At 52.0% G+C, this 19,290-nt stretch overlaps 2 protein-coding genes across 4 annotated transcripts; one reads left to right on the top strand and one right to left on the bottom strand.

The window, feature by feature from the left end:
• Positions 1–500: 500 nt before the first annotated feature.
• Positions 501–13,007, bottom strand: NOSIP (nitric oxide synthase interacting protein). Of its 2 annotated transcripts, none has more exons than XM_090259382.1 (9): positions 12,917–13,007; positions 4,976–5,096; positions 4,393–4,498; positions 2,663–2,744; positions 1,670–1,829; positions 1,448–1,578; positions 1,124–1,311; positions 880–988; positions 501–612 (listed from the first exon to the last, which is right to left on the bottom strand). In XM_090259382.1, the coding sequence occupies exons 2-9, from the start codon at positions 5,043–5,045 to the stop codon at positions 541–543; spliced, it is 918 nt and encodes a 305-aa protein (XP_090115508.1). In that variant the 5' UTR covers positions 5,046–5,096; positions 12,917–13,007; the 3' UTR covers positions 501–540. The 2 variants fall into 2 exon arrangements, with proteins under 2 accessions (XP_090115508.1, XP_090115507.1); XM_090259381.1 differs by having other exon boundaries at positions 4,976–5,046; positions 12,917–13,006.
• A 26-nt stretch (positions 13,008–13,033) lies between these two features.
• PRRG2 (proline rich and Gla domain 2) lies at positions 13,034–19,150 on the top strand. Of its 2 annotated transcripts, none has more exons than XM_090259384.1 (7): positions 13,034–13,071; positions 14,523–14,626; positions 14,807–14,982; positions 15,178–15,217; positions 16,891–17,026; positions 18,057–18,203; positions 18,524–19,150. In XM_090259384.1, the coding sequence occupies exons 2-7, from the start codon at positions 14,536–14,538 to the stop codon at positions 18,540–18,542; spliced, it is 609 nt and encodes a 202-aa protein (XP_090115510.1). In that variant the 5' UTR covers positions 13,034–13,071; positions 14,523–14,535; the 3' UTR covers positions 18,543–19,150. The 2 variants fall into 2 exon arrangements, with proteins under 2 accessions (XP_090115510.1, XP_090115509.1); XM_090259383.1 differs by lacking the exon at positions 13,034–13,071 and adding an exon at positions 13,667–13,887.
• Positions 19,151–19,290: the final 140 nt, after the last annotated feature.

Genomic DNA, 19,290 nt, shown 5'->3' with positions numbered 1-19,290 from the left:
TGAGCCTCAGGAGGCCTGCAGGCCATCAAGACGGTATCTGAGCCATTGTGCCCAGGGTGAGGTGACCACCGTGCAGAGCACAAGGACCATAGCCCAGGACACAGATGACAGAGTGCTGCAGCTTTTATCCAATTAACCTTTTCTCTGAGTCCCAAACCCCTTACCTATACTTTTCTCCTCCTTATAAAAAGGGCCTGTTTATAATGGAACTTAGGACAGTCTGTTAGGGTACAAACCCACTGTCTTATCAGATCGCCGACCATCTGAATAAAGCGCCCAGAGATTCCATCCCTGTCTCTGCTTGTTGGGTCTGGTAGGTGACAGGCAGCATGAATGCTGGCTTTTCTGGTTTCAGTTCTACTCTTAACTTGTGACCACATTAAACACTCTCAGCCCACGCTTTCAAACTCGAGCCATTCCAGCAGGCCTGCTGCCACTGGTGAGCCCCCCTCTCCGGCCCACAGGTCCCGGGGCTCCGGCGGCAAATGAAGGCAGCGAAGTGCCAGTGGCTTCCAAGCCCTTTATTTGGTCTCCCGGCTCTCAGGCCTGCATCACGGGCCGCGACTTCTCTGCCTGCAGCTTCACTCCGGAGCCCGCAAAGCCCGTGCCGCCCTGGGGGAGGGGGAAAGCAGAGGTGAGGGTAGGCTGCGGGGTGCAGGTGCCGGCGTCCTAAGCCAGCAAGGTGAGACCAAAAGGACCCCGGGATAGGAAGGGTGGCGGCGGGGCCTGGGGCAATGGGGCGGGGTCTGTCCTAGAGGGGGCGGTCTCCCGGGAGAAGGGCGGAGTCCTGGGGTAGGAGTGGGTGCATGGGACGGTGAGTGGGGAGAGCCTTGGAGAGGGGACCCGGAGGAGGGCACTGAGGACGGGGGCCCTGCTCACCCGCTGCAGCACGATTATGTCGCGGTCTGTGAGCTTCTCCCCGTTCACTGGATCCACCATGTCCTTCCGAATCAGCTTCTCCACGCATTCAACGGTGACCACGGCCCCACTGAGGTGAGATGCAGGGGAGGGTGGGGACGCTGGTCAGAGAGCCGCACCCCCTGGCCTGCCCAGCCCTCGCGCCCCCCACCCTCACCCCGCGCCGCTGGTCCCTCCGTGGGTCCCCCTCGCAAAGGTGACTCACGAGGGCCGCAACACAGCGCAAGGTGTGGCGTTGCTCAGGCTGTCGCGGGTCACAGCGCACATGTAGCGCTCACTGCGGGTGATGAGCCCCACGCGGTCCACGGAGCCGTCCAGAGGCGTGAACCGCACAGGCGTCAGGTCAGACATGCGCAGAGGCTTCCCGGACATGGGGCAGGTCACGGTGCGCGACTGGGAGAGCGGGAGAGAGGCAGGGCTGGCCAGGTGCGGGGTGGACAGGGGCGGGCGTCCCTGTGAGGGAGGAGAGGGTGCCCTCGGGACACAGGCGAAGTGGGCGCAGAGGCGCTTGTCGGCAGGAGGTGCTCACCGGCTTCTCCAGCTTGGTGGCTTTGGCCTCGGGCGTTAACGATGGGATCCAGAAGCTGGGCAGCATTTTGTCCTTGTCTTTGTCCTTGTCCTTGCCTGCGGGGCCCGCACTGGGACTGGGTTGGGCATCATCTACAGGGGGCACAGGGGTTCTGACGCTGCACCTAGGTAAGTACCTGGCCCTGCGGGTGCCCCACCCACCTGCAAGCCCGCTCCCCCTCACCTGAGCCATTCCCAGAGGCGGTCTTGGGCGTGAATGGGTTGAGGGGCCGGCTCACGATGGCCGCCTCCTTCTCCAGGAAGCCCCGCACCTGGTCCTGCGACGCTGCCCGCTGCAGCTCTTTCTGCTCCTCCCGCCGGGCGCTCCGCTGCTTCTCGTAGGCCTGCGGGCAGCAGGGAGACGTGAGCTGGGCAGAGGCGGGCGGGGCTCGGCACCAACACTGCCCACACGCCCTGCGCTCCCTTCTGTAAGGGGCAGAGAAACTGCTGACTCTCACGCCGGCAGGAAATAACTAACAGCTCAGGCCAACTGTGACTGAATCTTGAGTCAGGGGTCGGTCAACAGTAAAACGGAGGGAGAATATCAGTATACAAGTCAGGAAATGACATCCCGCCACTAATCACAAATGTCTCTGAGAGCAAAGGGGGGAGGATATTCATCACCAAACACAGGGAAACAAGTTAGGGAATCTTCCAGGGAGAGCTGGAGACAGACCTATAATCAGATCACCCTTAGTTAATTGTGTTAAATTGTAACTCGGGAGTATCTAGTTAATGGAGAAAAGGGGGACGGCTACTAGCATTAGGATAAAACCAGTTTGCTTTTTCTGCTTCAGTGCACATGTCCCTGGTTGGCTGCGCGCCCGGCTCTGCAGATTTGTGGATACCTCGTTTTGCTGCTGAAGTCCTGTGTCCCTGTTTTTTAGTTTAGTGTTTTTTTTTTTTTGTTTGTTTTTTTTTTAAGATTTTATTGATTTACTTTTAGAGAGAGGGGGAGGTAGAGAGAAAGAGAGGGAGAGAAACATCGATGTGTGGTTGCGTCTCGTGCGCCCCCAACTGGGGACCTGGCCCACAACCCAGGCATGTGTCCTGCCTGGGAATCGAACCAGCGATCCCTTGATTCGCAAGCTGGTGCTCAGTCCACTGAGCCACACCAGCCGGGGCTGTCCTCGTGTTTTATTGTGAGCATTTTTCAAACTTCTCTCATCCCCATCACCTTCATCTGCCGGGCAATCTCCTTCTTCTGGTGCAAAATGTACTCCAGGATTGCCTCCCGCTCATACAGGTAGCCATCTGGGCTGCAAAGAGAGGACGGGATGAGAAAACGTGGGTCCGGCCCAGGCCACTCAGCCAGGGGTTACCAAGCACAAGCCAAACACTGGCTCCCTGCCCTGGGCACCCACTGCCCACCTCACAGGCAGCAGCCCCCTCAGTGCTCAGCTTACTAACTCTCCCCGCTTTGGAATGCGCTGTGACGTGCAGGAAGACTCATATGTGGTGAAGGGTTACTCAGCAGGCCTGGGCTGTCCAAACCCCGCACATTCCGAAGGACAGGCCCTTGGAGGGAGCCTCTAAGTCCTTGGAGTGTCCTGCCTGAAAGGGTGTCTTTGTCCACCTTGGTGGGGTGGTTAGGGCCATATGGTATCAACATGATCTCTGGCAGGGCGGGAGACCAAGATCAGCTACATGACGGCCAGTCATGTCTCCATGACCAAGCTCCTGGACCCCAAGGCACAGGCGATCTCCGCTGGTGGGTGACACTCCACGTGAGCTGTCACACATCACACAACCAGAAGCTCATATCTGGTGTCTCCTGGACTCTGTCCCATGTGTCTTCTCCCCATTGCTGTTTTTTTATTTTTTTTAAATTTTACTTATTTTTAGAGAAAGGGGAAGGGAGGGAGAAAGAGGGAGAGAAACTTCAATGTGCAGTTGCCTCTTGCCCCCAACTGGGGAGATGTGACCCACAACCCAGGCGTGTGCCCTGACTGGGAATCGAACCAACGACCCTTTGGTTTGCGGGCTGGTACTCAATCCACTGAGCCACATCACCCTGGGCCACACCACCCTGGGCCCCACTGCTAGCTTTAATCTGTATCCTTTCACTACAACAAACTATCAACTGTGAGTGTAATAGCTTTGCTGAGTTCTGAGAGAGACTCTGGGTCCCTCGGAATAGATAAAGAAACTACTTAGATACTCACCATCTGAGAAAGGAAGGGAGGGGTTTTTTCCTGAGGAAAATCATCCCCGTTTCTTTATTAGCCAGGGTTTTTATATACTTTCTACATGGAAAATGCATAAGAAAAACATGCAGCCCTTCACTAAATGGTTGGGAGTAATAAGAAAGGGAAATGCAGATCAATACAGTGTTGAAACGCCCAGGTATTTTACAAAAGTTCAAAAACATTCCCTCTTAGTCGTTCTGTTTTACACATTCTACTGACAAGGATTTGAGGCTATTCAGAAAAAAACAGAGCAGGTTCCCTTTTCCTTAAAAGCCACTTTGAATTTCTATTTACCTTTAAAACCCCCAGGAGGGTAGGATTCATAGCAAGCATGAAAGACAAAAACCAGCCTGTTAAGACCCAGGTTCCCGTTTTCGTCAAAGTCTTTTGAACCATGCCTGCCTGTCTCCCAGAGTTCTATGAGCCCTTCTAGGGAATCGATGAACCTGAAGGTGGCCGCAGGGACCCTGAACCACAGTCTACTCTCATCACTACCTCTATAAAATAGACCTGTAATCGAGCCCACATTCCGTCACTGGACTAAGAACCTCATACTTAAGATCTCACTGAAGCCTTTGCTGCATCATAAGAGGACACTGGGAATCTGAGAGGTTAACAGCTTGCCCACGGCACCCCGGCTGTGCAGGTGGCCAGACCAACGCCTGTAGACCCCTCCCTGTGGTCCCCTTGCCCTCGCCACCCCTGTCCCCCAGCTCACGTGACAACAGGGTCGTGGCAGGGCTGCAGAGAGAGGCAGCAGCAGTCAAAGTCCTTGACAGCATCCCGGCTCAGTCGAATGTTCTGGGTCCCATAGCCTGAGGCCGCTGGGGACAGAGACAAGAAAAGGGCTGGAGAGATGAGAGACTGCCTCTCTCAAGCTTTGAGAGAGAAAGGCAGTCAGGAGTGGGCTGCGTGTCTGTGGGTCTCTGAGTTGGGGGCAGGGGCTGCATAATGCACAGGACGGTGTTAATCCCCAGAGAGCAAGCGACAGACTCCCTGAAGCCCTTCTGGCTCTGTGACTGAGCTCAGGAGTCTGAGCCTCTCTGGGCCTCCATTTCTTCCTTGGGAATATTGCTATGACGACTGTGATGCCTTCCACGGAGGGTTAGATGTGGCCACGGGCGTTCAGGACAGAGGCCCCTAATGCAGTGCCCATCACACAAGAGTGGGGGGACAGGGTTGCTGGACCATGAAGGCTGTCGCTTAGGTGGTCATGACCATCAGCTGGGGAAGAGGCCGCACAGAGGTGCCAAGTGAGGGGCTGACTTCAGGGCATATGTGGCCCCCTCCCAATGCAATACCTGTGTCCTTTTTCTTCTCATGGTAGGTGTAGACGGCCCCCGCCGTGCAGTTCTTGCCATGCCGAGTCATCCTGGGGGGAGGGGGGACAGTTGGAGGGCTGCGGTGGCCGGAGGAGCCGATCTGTGCCCCAGAGGGGAAGGGGAAGACAGTATTACACCCGTTAAATGAGTAAGAAGTCCCTACACTTGCCCCAGAAAAAGACCCGAAGTTCGCTCGTAGGAGCGGTGCTGGCAGGGGAGAGTGCCTGATGACTACTGTGAGGCGGTGGAAGGAGTCCGCCGATCGGACGCAAAGTTCTCTAGCACCCCGTGCGGCCAGGTGCGGCCAGGTGCGGCCAGGTGCGGCCCCGCGCATGTGCACGCGCGGTCCTGAGGCGCCGGGTTGACGTTCAGGGCGCATGCGCGCGCGTGTTTTCTTGGCTTACACGCTCAGTTCAACTGAGTGCTAATTTCCGGGTTCACCTAGTCTTTCTCGTGGATGGATTCACATGTAAGCAAATGTGAAACCGGTTTCGCGCTCACATCGATCCCCAATGTATCAATCGCACTGGAGTCAATTCCCACTTTCCAAAGAAGCATCAGGGTAGAACTGAGTGTACGTGGAACTGGCAAATCAACGTGGAAAAACTGCTGTCCTGGCCAGGTGGCTCACTTGGTTGGAGCATCATCCTGTACACCGAAAGGCTGCGGGTTCGATCCCCGGTCAGGCGTGTATGAGGCAACCGAACCATGTTTCTCTCACATCGATGTTTCCCTCTCTCTCTCAAATCAATAAACATATCTTCGGGTGAGGATTAAAATAAAAAACTAGCTCCCCAATAGGAGAAGCTCAAATTCTCCTAAAAGGAAAACCCACAATGAGATACCATTTTATACTGTCATCAGGCTGGTGGGCAACATTTTGAAAGCGAGGTTAACCAAGGCTTGGGGGGCATGGGTTGGTCATGGGAACCCTCGGGGGATGCTGAGGGAAGAGTGGACAGGGTCAGCCATCCTGGAACAGGCCGCCGGTACTTCAGCCAAGTGAGTATAGGCACCTCTGCATTAGGGTGTTAGGGTGTATGTGCCCCAGACACGTCCATCCACCAGGGAGCAAGTTCACAGCTGTGTTACTTACACTGAAGAGGAGTCAAGGGCAACTGAATGTCCCTCCCTCCCTGGGAGAACTGACAGTGATGGTCTGTCATGGAGGCCACCCAGCTGTGAGATGCAACTGAGTGTGTACAACGAGTCATGGAATCGAACCTGCGGCCCTTTGGTTTGCAGGCTGCTGCTCAATCCACTGAGACACACCAGCCAGGGCCAAAATGATACATTTTAAAGAACACTACAAACAAAAGAATCGCAAAGATTAAAATGGCTGCCCATGTAGGGGAGAGCACTAGCCAGGGGATAAGCAAGAATAGAGATGAAACACGGAGGGGATTCTATGGATCAATGTGTGGAGAGTTAAGCAGTATGACCTTCCTGGGCTTCAGTCTAAGGATGGCCCCGCACTCATGTGTGACTTTGGATTGGTCATCTCCTTTTTATTGATTTTTAAATTATTTTATTTTTTTATCCTCACCCGAGGACATGCCCCTTGATTCTAGAGAGAGGAAAAGGGAGGGAGAGAAACATCGAGGAGTTGCTTCTTGTAAGTGCTCCGACTGGGGATTGAACCCGCAACCTTTTGATGCACAGAACGATGCTCAACGGAGCCACTCAGCCGGGGGGGTGGGGGTTGGTCTCTTTTCTGAGTCTCAGTTTCCTTTAGTAAAAAATGGGGACAACCAGGGGACCTAGCTACAGGACTGGATTGCTGTGAGGACTAATAAGAGGGTGTTCAGGAAACATTCTCTCTGGCTCCGTAGTTTTAAGGAGGAACCAGAGATGAAGAGGGGTTGGAATGGGGGGGTATGGGGGGGCATAACCAAGGGCTCCCAAAATGTCAAAAGCAACGTTATCTTTATTTTCTTCTTCTCGTTACTTTCAGAAACTTGCTTTTCACTTTTCAAGACTTGAAACTTGAAACGCAAACCTGTCTCTGAGCTACGGATCGCGCTCTCCCCCTACTGGCATCTTCCTCCCGGGAGCCAATTTGTTTTTAGGGTTCTTTATATAGAATAGATGCACAGACCTTAAGGATGCAGCCTGGTGCGTTTCGACAAACCTCTGCCCCTTTGTAACCACCACGCCGATAGATACAGGGGGTCGTTGTCACCCCGGAAGTGGCCACAGAGCTGCTTGCAGAGAAGCTCACCTTGGTGAAGCACCCCAACTGAACCCACACCCCGCTCCTCCAACTTCCGCTCACTCCCAAGCTTTTGAGCAAGTGTCCAGCACCTGCTGCCCCACCTCGGCTCCTCCTGCCACCCGCTCCTCTGCCCGGGCCCCCTGGCTTCCGCCCAGCCCCCCCAACTACCACTCATGAAGGTCAAGTTGACCTCCTCACAGACAAATTCCCCACTCTATTCTTAGTTGTCAACTGCCTTGACCCTCTGCGGTATTTGGCACCGAGCTGCTTGTCTTGTGGCCAAGAACAGTGTATTTCTACGTCTTTGGCCTCAGAGACCAGGACAACATTTTTCCTCGGGGACAGAGGAACAGCTAGAGAGGGAGCTTTTTTCTTTTCTTTTTTTTTAACCTGCTCAGCAATAAGGAACGCGCTTGAACCCTGACCACGTGCCAACTCTTCACGCCCCCACCCCACCCCACGCATCATCCAACCTCAAGCACCCTTGGGTCTGTCCCATCCCCCTCTTCACTTTGCAGACAGGCAAACTGAGGCTTAGAAGTGAAGCCATTTGCCTAGGGCACTGGTTCTCAGAGGTCCCTAAAATACTTTTAGGGGGGTCCAGAAAACCATTTCCATGACTCTAAAACAAAACAAAGTCGCCTCTGTCGCTCTTATTCTGCAATGAGTGTTGGGTGGCGTTTTCCCGTGGCTGTGTGATGTGTGAGGACATTACCGCTCTGAAGCTAACCAACACGTGCTTGGGCAATCTTGGGTTTTAAAAACGTGTTGTTATCATAAATGAAAGAAACCAGGCACAAAAGCCATACATTGTTGATCCCTTTCATATGAAATGTCCAGAGTTGGCAAATCCATAGAGACAGGAAGCAGATGGGTGGCTGGCACAGTCTGGGAATGGGGAGTACTGAGTGCCAAGGGGTGTGGGGTTTATTTTGGGGGTGATGACAATGTTCTGCAATCAGAAAGTACTGATAGGGGCACGGAAGAGTGAATGCACTAAACACCACTGAATGGTACACTTTAAATGGGTGAATTTTACCCTGGCTGGTGCGGCTCAGTGGATTGAGCACCAGTCTGCGAACCAAAGGGTCGCCAGTTTGATTCCCAGTCAGGGCACTTGCCTGGGTTGCGGACCACGTCCCCAGTTGGGGGCACACGAGAAGCAATCACACGTTGATGTTTCTTTCCCTCTCTTTCTCCCTCCCTTCCCCTCTCTGAAAATCAATATATAAAATCTTTAAAAAACAACAACAAAAAACAGTGCCAGTGCAAACGTACATTCACGTACTCCAGCTGTTCCATACTTAAGTTCTCCAATAACTGAATCAGGTATCGGTGCTTAAATTAAAATGAAGTAAAATGAACGAATTTTAAAAGTCAGTCCCTCAGTGGCACTCGTCACATATCAAAGCGCTCCATAGCCTCTTGGGATTAGCGGCTACTGTATTGGAGTGGGAACAGCACAGTGCTAAGACTTATAGGCTTTAAAAAACACGACCACAACACCATTAGCACATTAACAATTCCTTAACATCATCTACTATCCGGCTGGCGTTCAAATTCCCCCAATGTTCTCCCAAGTGTGTTGTTTTTGCAGTTGGTTGGTTTGAATCCTGAACCCGTGGCCCTTACACTCTTGGCGGGGTCAGCGATTCCTTTGAGACCCTAAAGGTGCTACAAGTCTCTCTCCCTAGACGGCTATTCCAGGGGGTGCAGAGGCCTCTGCATTAAGGAAACCCAGAGGCCTGCCCTGGCTGATGTGGATTGAGCACCGGCCTGTGAACCAAAGGGTTGCCAGTTCGATTCCCAGTTGGGGCACTTGCCTGGGTGGCAGGCCAGGTCCCCGTTCGGAGGCGCGTGAGAGGCAACCAGTCTCTCAGACAGCAATGTTTCTGTCCCTCTCTGTCTCCTTCCCTTCCCCTCTCTCTAAAAATAAATAAAATCTTTAAAAAAAAAAAGAAAAGAGAGAAACCCAGAGGCCTAATTACGCTGAAGAAAATCACAGACAGAAACAGGACCTGTTGAAAGCAGGAGAGAATTCCCAAAGAGCAAATGCAAGCCTCTGAGATTTTCTGAATAATGGCTGGTATTTATTTAAGAGGTTTGGTGAACCTGGTTCTGTTCTAAGCGCTTTACACATATTATCTCCACCAAATTCCACAACAAACACAAACGGTTGCTACAGACAAGGAAACGGAGGCACAGAGAAGGTGCCCAAGGTCGCGTAGAGGGGGTTGGACCCGGGTATCCAAGTCTGGCCTTGACCATCACTGTACCATCTGGCTGCCGGCAGCCCGGGGCACTGTAGGGGACTCGCAGCGTGGAACCGGACGGCTAGTGTGCCTGGTCCTTCCCCCCCGGAAATCCTATTTCCTTCCTCCTCCCAGGCTCCATGGGAGGCCTGATTCTCCCGGCTGCATTAGGTGTTTCCTTGAGCTCTGATGATACCTTGAGTTACCTCCATTATAGCCATCACCCCTCCGTATTTCCTCCTCTGGACCAGAGCCCCTAGAAGGAGGCTCGGGTCTTACTCCTGCCTGAGTGACAGTATTGCCTGACACCTGGGGGATGAGGGGCAGGGGGCTCAGAGATGTCACAATGGGATCATTTAAACACTTCCACCACCTCCAATGCCAGGGGAAGTGAGTAACCAATGAACTGATCACCCACCCAACCAAAACATTTATCACAAAAACACTAATAGAGATGATCATCATATCCTTTGACAGTTATGTAGCCAGTCCTACGCAAAGCACTCGCCATGTCTGAACGCACTCAGTCCTCATGACGCCCTCCGAGAGAAGGTCTCCACAGTTTGTAGGTAAGAAAACAGATGCCCAGCCCTGGCCAGGTAGCTCAGCTGGTTAGAGTGGCGTCCTGATACTACAGGGTTGTGGTTTCGATTCCTCCTCAGGGCACATATAAGAATCAACCAATGAATACATAAATAAAGAGATTTACAAATCAATGTTTCTCTCTCTCTTTGTAAAATCAATAAAAATAGAAAAATTTTTTAAAAAGAAAACTGCCCCAGTGAGCATTTCAAAACAACCTTTAAGTCACTCCCTTCAACTGTTTCTTGAACTTGGCTCAAGACAAAAACCAAACTGCTCAGATTTTAAAAAGTAGGCGGAATGAGAGAACTGGAAAACCGTCATTTTGTAACCTCTGATGACATAGTTGATCCAGGAAGCGATTACTGACAGAAGAACTAACGGGAACTAGATATTCTCAGGGCGCTACAACTTGCTAGAAGAACAGAGAAAACCGTAGCTTTACAATGGCGGGTCTGCATTGTTCCTATCTGTATCAGCCAGTGAGGGCTGCCAGAACAAAATACCATCGCCTGGGTGGTTTAAATGACAGATGCTTATTTTCTCCCTGTTCTGAAAGCTGGAAGTCTGAGATCAGGATTGGGTTCTGGGGACAACTATCTTCTGGGCTTGCAGATGGCCGGCCACCTTCTTACTGTGTCCTCACATGGTGGAAAGGGCGCTCTCTGGAAGCTCCTCTTCTTAAAATGATCCAACCCCATGGATTAGGGCCCCATTCTTAATGACCTCATATAACTTTAACTACTCCCATAAAGGTCCGATCTCCAAAAAGTCATGCTGGCAGGAGGTTGGGCTTCAACACATGAATTTGGGGGGAGGGGACAAACATTAAGTCCATAAACACCACCTGAAGCCCCCCAACAATCTCACCATCCCAAAAGTGGGACAACCAGGCATTATGCAACAAGAAGCTACCAATTCTGAAGTATTCGGGTCAAAATGGCTGAACCCAAATTTAATCAAGCCTTTATTTTTATTTATTTTTAAAAATTTATTGATGAGAGAGGGAGAGAGAAAAACATCAATTTGTTGTTCCACTCATTGATGCATTCATAGGTTGATTCTTGTATGTGTCCTGACTGGGGATCGAACCTGCAACCTTGGCATATCTGGCCGATGCTGCAAGCTCTGAGCTACCCACCCAGGGGGAGTAAGCAAGCCTTTAGATTTAATTTCCTATTTCTAGGAAGTCAGAAAATGTAGCAGGGGTTATCAACCAAAAAGGGCCAGATAAGAAAGATTTTCAACTCTGTGGGCCACATTGGTTCACAACTACTCGACTCTGTCCTTGTATGGCCAAAGCAGCTATGGATATTATGTAAATGATTGGGCATGGCTGTGTTCCAATAAAACTTTTTTTATGCACATTGACATCTGAATCACACATAATTGTTGCAAGGCATAAAATATTAAGTCTTCTTTTCTCTCTCACATCGATGTTTCTCTCTCTTTCTCCCTCCCCCTCTCTCTAAAAAGAATAAATAAATAATAAATAAAATCATAAAAAAAAAGGAGCAAATTCTTGGAATAGGCATTTCTCCAAAGAGGATATACAAATGGTCAAGAAGCACATGAGCCCTGGCTGGTGTGGCTCAGTGGATTGAGCGCTGACCTGCGGACCAAAAGGTTGCCAGTTCGATTCCCTTCTTTCCCCTCTCTCTAAAAATCAATAAAACCTTTGGGAGAGGGGAACACATTAAAAAAATACTCTACATCACTAATTTTTGAGAAAATGCGATCAAAACCACAATAAGACACCAGTTGATACCCATTTAGAATGACTAAAATAATATTGGAAGTCTGACAGTTCCTCAAAAGGTTCAACAGTTACCATTTCAATTCCACTTCCAATGGAAATGAAAACATGTTCACACAAACACTTGTACACAAATGTTCATACAGCATTATTCATCATAGCCCCAAAGTGGAAACAACCCAAATGTTCATCAATTGATGAATGGATAAACAAAACGATATACATCTCATACAAAGGAACGTTATTCATCCATAAAAAGAAAGAAGTATTAATACATGCTACAAAATGGAAGAACCTTGGAAACATTACGCTAAGTGAAAGAACTCAGAAAAATGATCCCATTTATGTGAAATGTCCAGATTAGGTCAATCCATAGACAAAAAGTAAAGGTGTGGTTGCCAGGGGCTGGGAGGGGGTGTAAAATGGGGAGTTACAGCTAATGGGTACTGGGTTTCTTTATGAGTGATGAAAATATCCTAAAACTGACAATGGTTCCCTGGCTGGTGTGACTCAGTGGATTGAGTGCCGGCCTGCAAACCAGAGGGTCACTGGTTTGATTCCCGGTCAAGACACATCCCTGGGTTGCATGCGAGGTCCCCAGTTGGGGGTGTGCAAGTAACCACACATTTATGTTTCTCTCCCTCTATCCTTCCCTTCTCTCTCTATAAATAAATAAATTAAAAAAATATTTTTTTTAGAAACCTGCATAACTCTGAATATACCAAGAAAACCACTGAATTGTACACTTTAAATGGGTGAACTATATGTTAGGTGAGTTATATTCCAATAAAGCTGATTTTTAAAAAAAGGGAGGCCAGCAGGATTTGGGTTTGGTTTGCTGACCCGTGGCATAGAGGAATGAGTGAAATGAGATTACAAAGAAGCCAAAGACAAATCCAGATGATGGGATGATCAACAGAGTGACCCAGTTTCTTCAATTAATCAATTACATCATGAGTGGAGTGGAGGGGAGACCGTTCTAAATTAAGTGAAATTTAAGAGGCATTGAGAGACGACTAGATTATCTAAATCCTGTCCCTATCTCAGGACCGCGGGCCTGTAGCCCGCGGGAAGGCGATCTCAGCAACATTATCCCTCCACCACCTGGAACTCACCTCAAAAGCGACTCCTTGTTCCTACGTTGATTCTTCAACTGCGCTTTAACCCGGAAAGGAGCTCTGTTTTCCCTCTTAGTTCCGCCCACTTCCGCGAGGAGAAAGACACCGGAAATAGATCTGCCCCTAGTCGCGGAGGTACCTCATCCGACTTGGTAAGTCCTCTCTTTTTTTCTTCCTCCCTCCGGAAACGTGAGCGACAGATCGAAGGTTCCGGCTAGTGAAGCTAGCATGGATTGGTGGCACGCTTAGTATCTACCAGGAATTTACAGGGGCAGGCGGTTTTCTGCTTGTACCCACAGCTTTGCGTCTTTCCAAGTCAGAATTTGAGTACTAATCACTTCCCTCAGAGACTGGGAACCCACTTCCTGAAGTATATCCACTTTTCTTCTTGTAATTGGAAAGACAATTGAAAGGGGACTAGTCCTCTGTCCTATTTTATAAATGGAGCAATGGAGAAATCTCAAGTCGAAGCCGTTCAAATCACCCCAGGAAACAGGAATTTACTACGTCATACCCACCTACCCCTAGGGACCAAGGCATACAGTTCCTGCTAGTTTCTAGATATCTAGATATCTGGAGACCTAGACGTTTATTTCCCTTACTCATCTGGGAGAGCTCCCATTGGGGGTACGGGAGGACCGGAGGAGGCGCCTATCCAGTTCCCTAAGTGTACAACGGTGTTAGAGAACCTGGCTTCCCTATGGGGTTCTGAACCTTAGGCCCTTCATCATAAGGTCCCTTTAAATACTTTGTCCCTTACCTGAGTCCCGCCCAGGGCAGGTAGTCGCAAACCCCGCCCCCCGGCCAGAAACTGCGATCGAAGAGGATTACAGGGAGCTGGAGCCGAGGGGGAGCCCCTCCTTTCTCTTCCCTCCCTTCTCCCCTTCCCCTCTTCACAGCTGGCCGCAACTGGCCTAGGAGGCCCGATTAAGGAGGAGGGAGGGGATAGTGCTCACAAGTCTGGGCAGGTAAGTGAATGTCCTTAGAGGCAGAGCCTGTCTTAGGGACCTTGGCTTCCTGGCTCCTTGCCCCTCTGGGTCCCAAAATTCAGGACCCCCAAGCCCAGGAGTCCAGGGCCCCGGACCCAAGAATTTAGACCCTTGTTCTTGCCTCTCCTGTGACCTTTGATCTCTGTTGCTGGATGTGGCAATGAGCAGAGAGACAGGCTGGTATATGTGGGAATGACCAGGAAGGAAGGAATCCTCATCACCAATGGACATGTTTATGAGCACCTACTATGTACCAAATCTGTACTGGGGGCTGAAAACACAGAGGAGGAAAAAGATAAGCTTCCTGCTCCAGTCTCTGGAGGCACACGCTGTCTTCGCTCAAATCCTGCTTCTGAATCTTGCAAACTGTAAGACCTTCGGCAAGTTCTTTGACCGCTCTGTGCCTCAGTTTCCTCAGCTATAAAACGGGGATAATAATAGCATTGTTGTGAAAATTAAACGGAGTTGATATAACTACCTTGAACAGCGTCTGGCCCAGAATACAGGCTATGGCAGTGTCTGCTATTATTGTTATAATTCTTGGGCCACAGAGTCCAGGCAGGGAGACATTCAGGGGCTGAAGCACTTGTCATCTATACCACACCTCGTTCCAGGTGTCCACGAAATATGAGGGGCAGGGGCCACCCCTCTCTGCTGCTGCTATACCTGGGGTTGACCACTTGCCTGGATACCTCATCCAGCGGGGAGCAAGACCAAGGTGAGTATTTGGGGGAAGAGCTGGTGTCCAGGCTCTGACGTCTGCCTTCCCGGGACTCTGGACCCCTTGCCTGTAGTCCCCCCGCTGCCCCAGGGCCTCCCAGCTTTCCTCCCTTTGGGTTCAGGTTCCTCTATGTCTCCAGTCCTCCATTTTTCTGTCTGTCATGTCCTTCGGACCCAGAACTCCTCCTGGACTCCCCAGAGGCCCAGAGCTTCCTGGGTAGCCGTAGACGGATTCCTCGAGCCAATCACTGGGATCTGGAGCTGTTCACGCCAGGGAACCTGGACCGCGAGTGCTACGAGGAGAAGTGTTCCTGGGAAGAGGCCCGGGAGTTCTTTGAGGACAATATTAGGACGGTGAGGGTCTGGGAGTCCTGGAGTCCCTGTTTTCTCTGGGCCGTGGTCGGGGGCAGGGGGCGGTGCGGGGAAGGGTCCCGGTCTTCAACAACTTCTACCCTCTGGCCTCAGAAATCTGGGTGGGCTGGTTGGGGGTGCATACACTCTCCCAGTTGACAGCTGTCTTTCCCCCTCCCCTACGCCCACCCCTTCCAGGAACGCTTCTGGGAGTCCTATATCTACAATGGCAAAGCAGGTGAGTGGGAGGCCAGGCCCTCTTGTTCTGTGCAGCTAAGGCAACCCCTTCCCAGGAAGGCTGAACCAACACTCCCACCCCAAATTCTCTGGTTCCTGAGTTCCTGGAGCTGGTTGTTAGAAGCTTCCTCTCTTTTGAGACTAGCTGGGGTCTGAGGAAGCCACCACATCTCAATCCAGAAGGTCCCATGTTCCCGGAAAGCGGGAAGTGAGGATGGACAGAGGAGGTACAGCCTGGGACCCCTCAGGCCTCCAGTTCAGAGTTGCTGGCCCACTCGAGCCCCTCTTTGGAGTCCAGAGCCCCAGGCCCTTCGGCGACTTGGTTTCTAGGGGGGCTGTTCCCTAGCAACTGGGCCTGACCAGTCTGTGGAAGCCTATGCCTTCTCACCTGACCAGTCTGCCAACCCTCAAACCCTCCTCTGAGTTCTGAGGCCCTGTCATGGCTGCAACCTTGCTGCTACGGGGGTTGGGTGGGGGGGTGCTGCTCCTTAGCAACAGGGCCTAGGAAGCCTGCAGCACTCACTACCTGGCTGGCTTCCCCTCCCCCACAGCCCCATCCCAGCCTGGGCCTGGTTGCTAAGGAGGCCTTCTCCCTAGCAACCACACCTAGCCAGGCTCAGGACCCCAGGCCTCCTGCCCACCAGAGGACCCCCCTCCAGGCAGCAGATGTCCCACCCCCTTGTGGCCTGGTTGCTAGGGGTGGATGTACCTTAGCAACAGGCCCTAGGTCTGGGCTGGAGTCCTCACATTGGAGCCCGGTTGCTAGGGGAGGTGACTGCATTTCTACAGGCCTTTGGATGCCTGGTGGCTCCTTGAATCCACCTGAAACATGTGAGAGGGCCTGTCTCTTCAGTGCAGCCGTTTGCTAAGATGGCTAAAAGACTGGGGTTTACTGCTTAAGGAAAGCCCCCCACCAACTGTTAAATTTGGTCTCCCCAGCAGCAAGACCTAGTGAAGCTGGAGGCCTCCTTGCAGCCCCCGCCCCACTTTTCCTCAGACAGAAAGCCTTGGATTGCTAAAGGGGCTGCACCTTAGGAAGGGGCCCCATGAGTTCTGGACACCCTGAAGTCCTCCATTGATGAATGAAATTTTTCTAGCCTTCTGGTTAATTGCAAAGCCTTCCTGTGGGTTCTGCTGTTCCTTCAGAGTTGAGACCGTGTCCTTTAGTAGCCTGGTTGGTAAAAGGGGCTGCATTCCAGAGGGAGCAGGGTTGCCAGATAAAATACAGGTACCCCACCTCCACCCCCTCAGTGGGGGGACCTTGGGGGTTGGCTTCATGACTTTCCTACTCTGCCTGTAGTGTGTCACCTCCAATCTTAGCAGATGGATTGCTTAGGAGGGTCTTGAACTACCCCATGTCCAGGGAGGGGCCTCTGACGTCATGGGAACACAGCTGCTAACAGCAGAGGATGGTATCCTAGGCCTTTGCTGTATTTAATCTCGTTGAAGTTTTGCAGCGTGGCAGAGAGGGGTTATGGTCCCATTTCACAGAGCAGGAAATGGAAGCTTAGGGAAATGTGTGAGGTGGGCTGTCTGAGGTCACAGGGCTAGGAAGTCGCCCCAGCTCTGCCTTGCTGCTTGGCCGAATTCTTCCCTCAGGGGAAAGGCATTTGGATGTTGGGGTGGCTGGCAGCCCCTGAGGCAGTGGCTCCCTTCCTCCCCCCTCTTCCACAGGGCGAGGACGAGTGGACATAGCGGGCCTGGTTGTGGGGCTGACGTCCGGCATCCTGCTCATTGTGCTGGCCGGCCTGGGAGCCTTTTGGTATCTGCATTGGCAACGTGGCCGAGGCCAGCAGCCCAGTCCTCAAGAGTAAGGGGGCTTCACGGAGGAGGGGCTGGGGGGAGGGGCTGGAGAGAAGGGCAAGCAGGGGAGGAAGGGTCAACCTAAGGAGATGGGTGGGCCAAGGATTGGGGGCAGGTGGGTGCTGATGAAAAATCTGATGGGACAGTCATGTGGATCATGAGTTTGTGAGATTGTAACTAGTTGTGGCATCTGTCTGTCTGTCTGACTATATCCTCAGTACCTGGCGCACAGCAGGAGCTCAGTCAGCATTTTTGCTGCCTGTGTTTGCAGTATTCCCTCACTTATCGCGGGTATTACATTCTAGATGCCTCCCGCGAAGTAGGAACCTTACATTTATTCTACACTCTTAACAACATATGTATACAGTACCACAAAATCCCACAACATAGCGAAAAATCCGCGATAAATAATTAAATATAATATTTTTAAAAATCCCGCGATACAGTGAGGCTGCCATAAGTGAACCACGATATAGAGAGAGACTGTACCAGGTTTCTGTGTGGTTATCACTCTGTGACTATTGTACCTGTGGGTGTCCGTGGCATGTCAGTTTCCTTGATAAAGGGTGTAGCAGATGTTCATGTGTGCCTGTAGGAGTTGTCTAGGTGTGTCTTTCCCAGTGGCAGGGTCTAAGAAGGTACTTGAGTGTCAGTCTTGGAAGTCTAGTGGATCTGGGGACTTTTAAGAGTTTGTTGTAAATGAGTATCTCTGTGTTGTGTCTGTTTCTGTGAGTGTTCACCTGCCTCTGTGGAAGGCTGTCTTTTTCTCCGTTATTCTGCCTGTATCTGGAGTACCTGTGTGTCTGTTAATAAGAATCTCTCTTAGCAGTTGTTGATTTCTGGGTCTGCCTATCCCTGTGCGTTTTGAGGTACTTTGGTGCTGGTCAGATTGAAGATGACCCTCTTTCTCCTCGGTCCATCTCCCGTCCACCTGTTCCCTACCACTTTTAGAGTCTCTGTCTCCCTAAGTTCTCCCTTCTTCTCCCAAGTCCTATCTTGTAGGTTTCCCCTGCTAACTGTGCACCTTCTGTACCCAGGGCCGAGCTTATCAGCCCTCTGAGTCCCCTGAGCTCTCCGGGCCCGCCAACACCTCTGCCACCACCCCAACCCCCAGGCCTTCCCACCTATGAACAGGCTCTGGCGGCCTCTGGGGTGCACGACGCACCTCCACCCCCCTACTCCAGGTACGGGGCGGGGCCTCTGCCCGGGGGCGGGGCGCAGAGGGAGGGCAATGCTGGAGGAGGGGCGTGGGGTCAGGGGCGGGACTTGGAATTTTGAGCTTATTATTCCGGGCGAGGTTTGAGCGCGGGGGCGGGGCCTTGTGCAATTGTCTGGGGGCGTGGCCCAGCGTTGTGAGTGTGGAGCATTTGAGGAGGGTGGGGCTAGTGCCCAGAGGGCCTGGGATTGGCTAAGACGCCCAGGGCGGGTCGGAATGGTCTTGGTTGTGGGTGAAAAGGAAAAACAGCCGGGTCTTTGACTCCCCACTGTGCCCCTCCCCATGCAGCCTCCGGAGGCCTCGCTGAAGAGCTGCTTCGGAACCGGGGTTCCCCGAACTGTGCCCCAGATTCACATCGGATTCCGGAAGCCCTCAGGCCTCTTAAACTGCGGAGCTGAGCTTGGAGGGAGGTGGGGTGGGAGTAGGGGTCGTCCGGCCCGAGGCCTACCCTGGCACACGTGTTTCCGCCGCGTACGGATACACGCAAATCCCCGACGAAAGTGTTCCCATGTTCCGGCACCTCGCGGGTCCCCACGCTCTCTTGACCTTGGGGGTACCCGCCAACCCCGCCCCCGGGGTAGGCTTGCCGCGGAAACTCTGACCCAGGCGCGCAGGCCAGGTGTGCAGACTAGCGTGTGAGGTTTAACACTGCCATCTCCCGCCAGTGCCACGGGCCACACACTCGAGAGCCCCGCCCGTGCACACGCATGTCTTCGTGCGCTCTCCGTGCGCGTACAGGGGCGCTTCGCAACCCAGGGAGAGGGTGGGGGCATATTTGCAACCGTGCTCGTTGAGGGGACAGACTCGCATTGCAACCAAGGGTTGAAGTTGAGCTCTTTCACTAAATAAAAACCCTTTGGAAAAGAAATCATAAAAAGTGAAACAATGCAAAAATAATAAAGAACCGCGATCTCAGGCGCGTCTTCGCGTAGTGGAGCTGGTTTTCTGTAGAAATGTTTCGCCCTACACCCCCAGGCCCTGCTTGCGCTGTCCGTCCCTGGTTCTCTATCCCTCTCTCTCTTTTTTTTTTTTTTTTTTTTTTTTTTTGCATTTGC

The sequence above is a fragment of the Furipterus horrens genome, unplaced genomic scaffold (assembly GCF_987537825.1).
Source record: "Furipterus horrens unplaced genomic scaffold, mFurHor1.1.pri manual_scaffold_13, whole genome shotgun sequence".
NCBI lineage: Eukaryota > Metazoa > Chordata > Mammalia > Chiroptera > Furipteridae > Furipterus > Furipterus horrens.
Note: the sequence above shows the minus strand (reverse complement) of the source record. Positions and strands in the feature narration are given on the sequence as shown.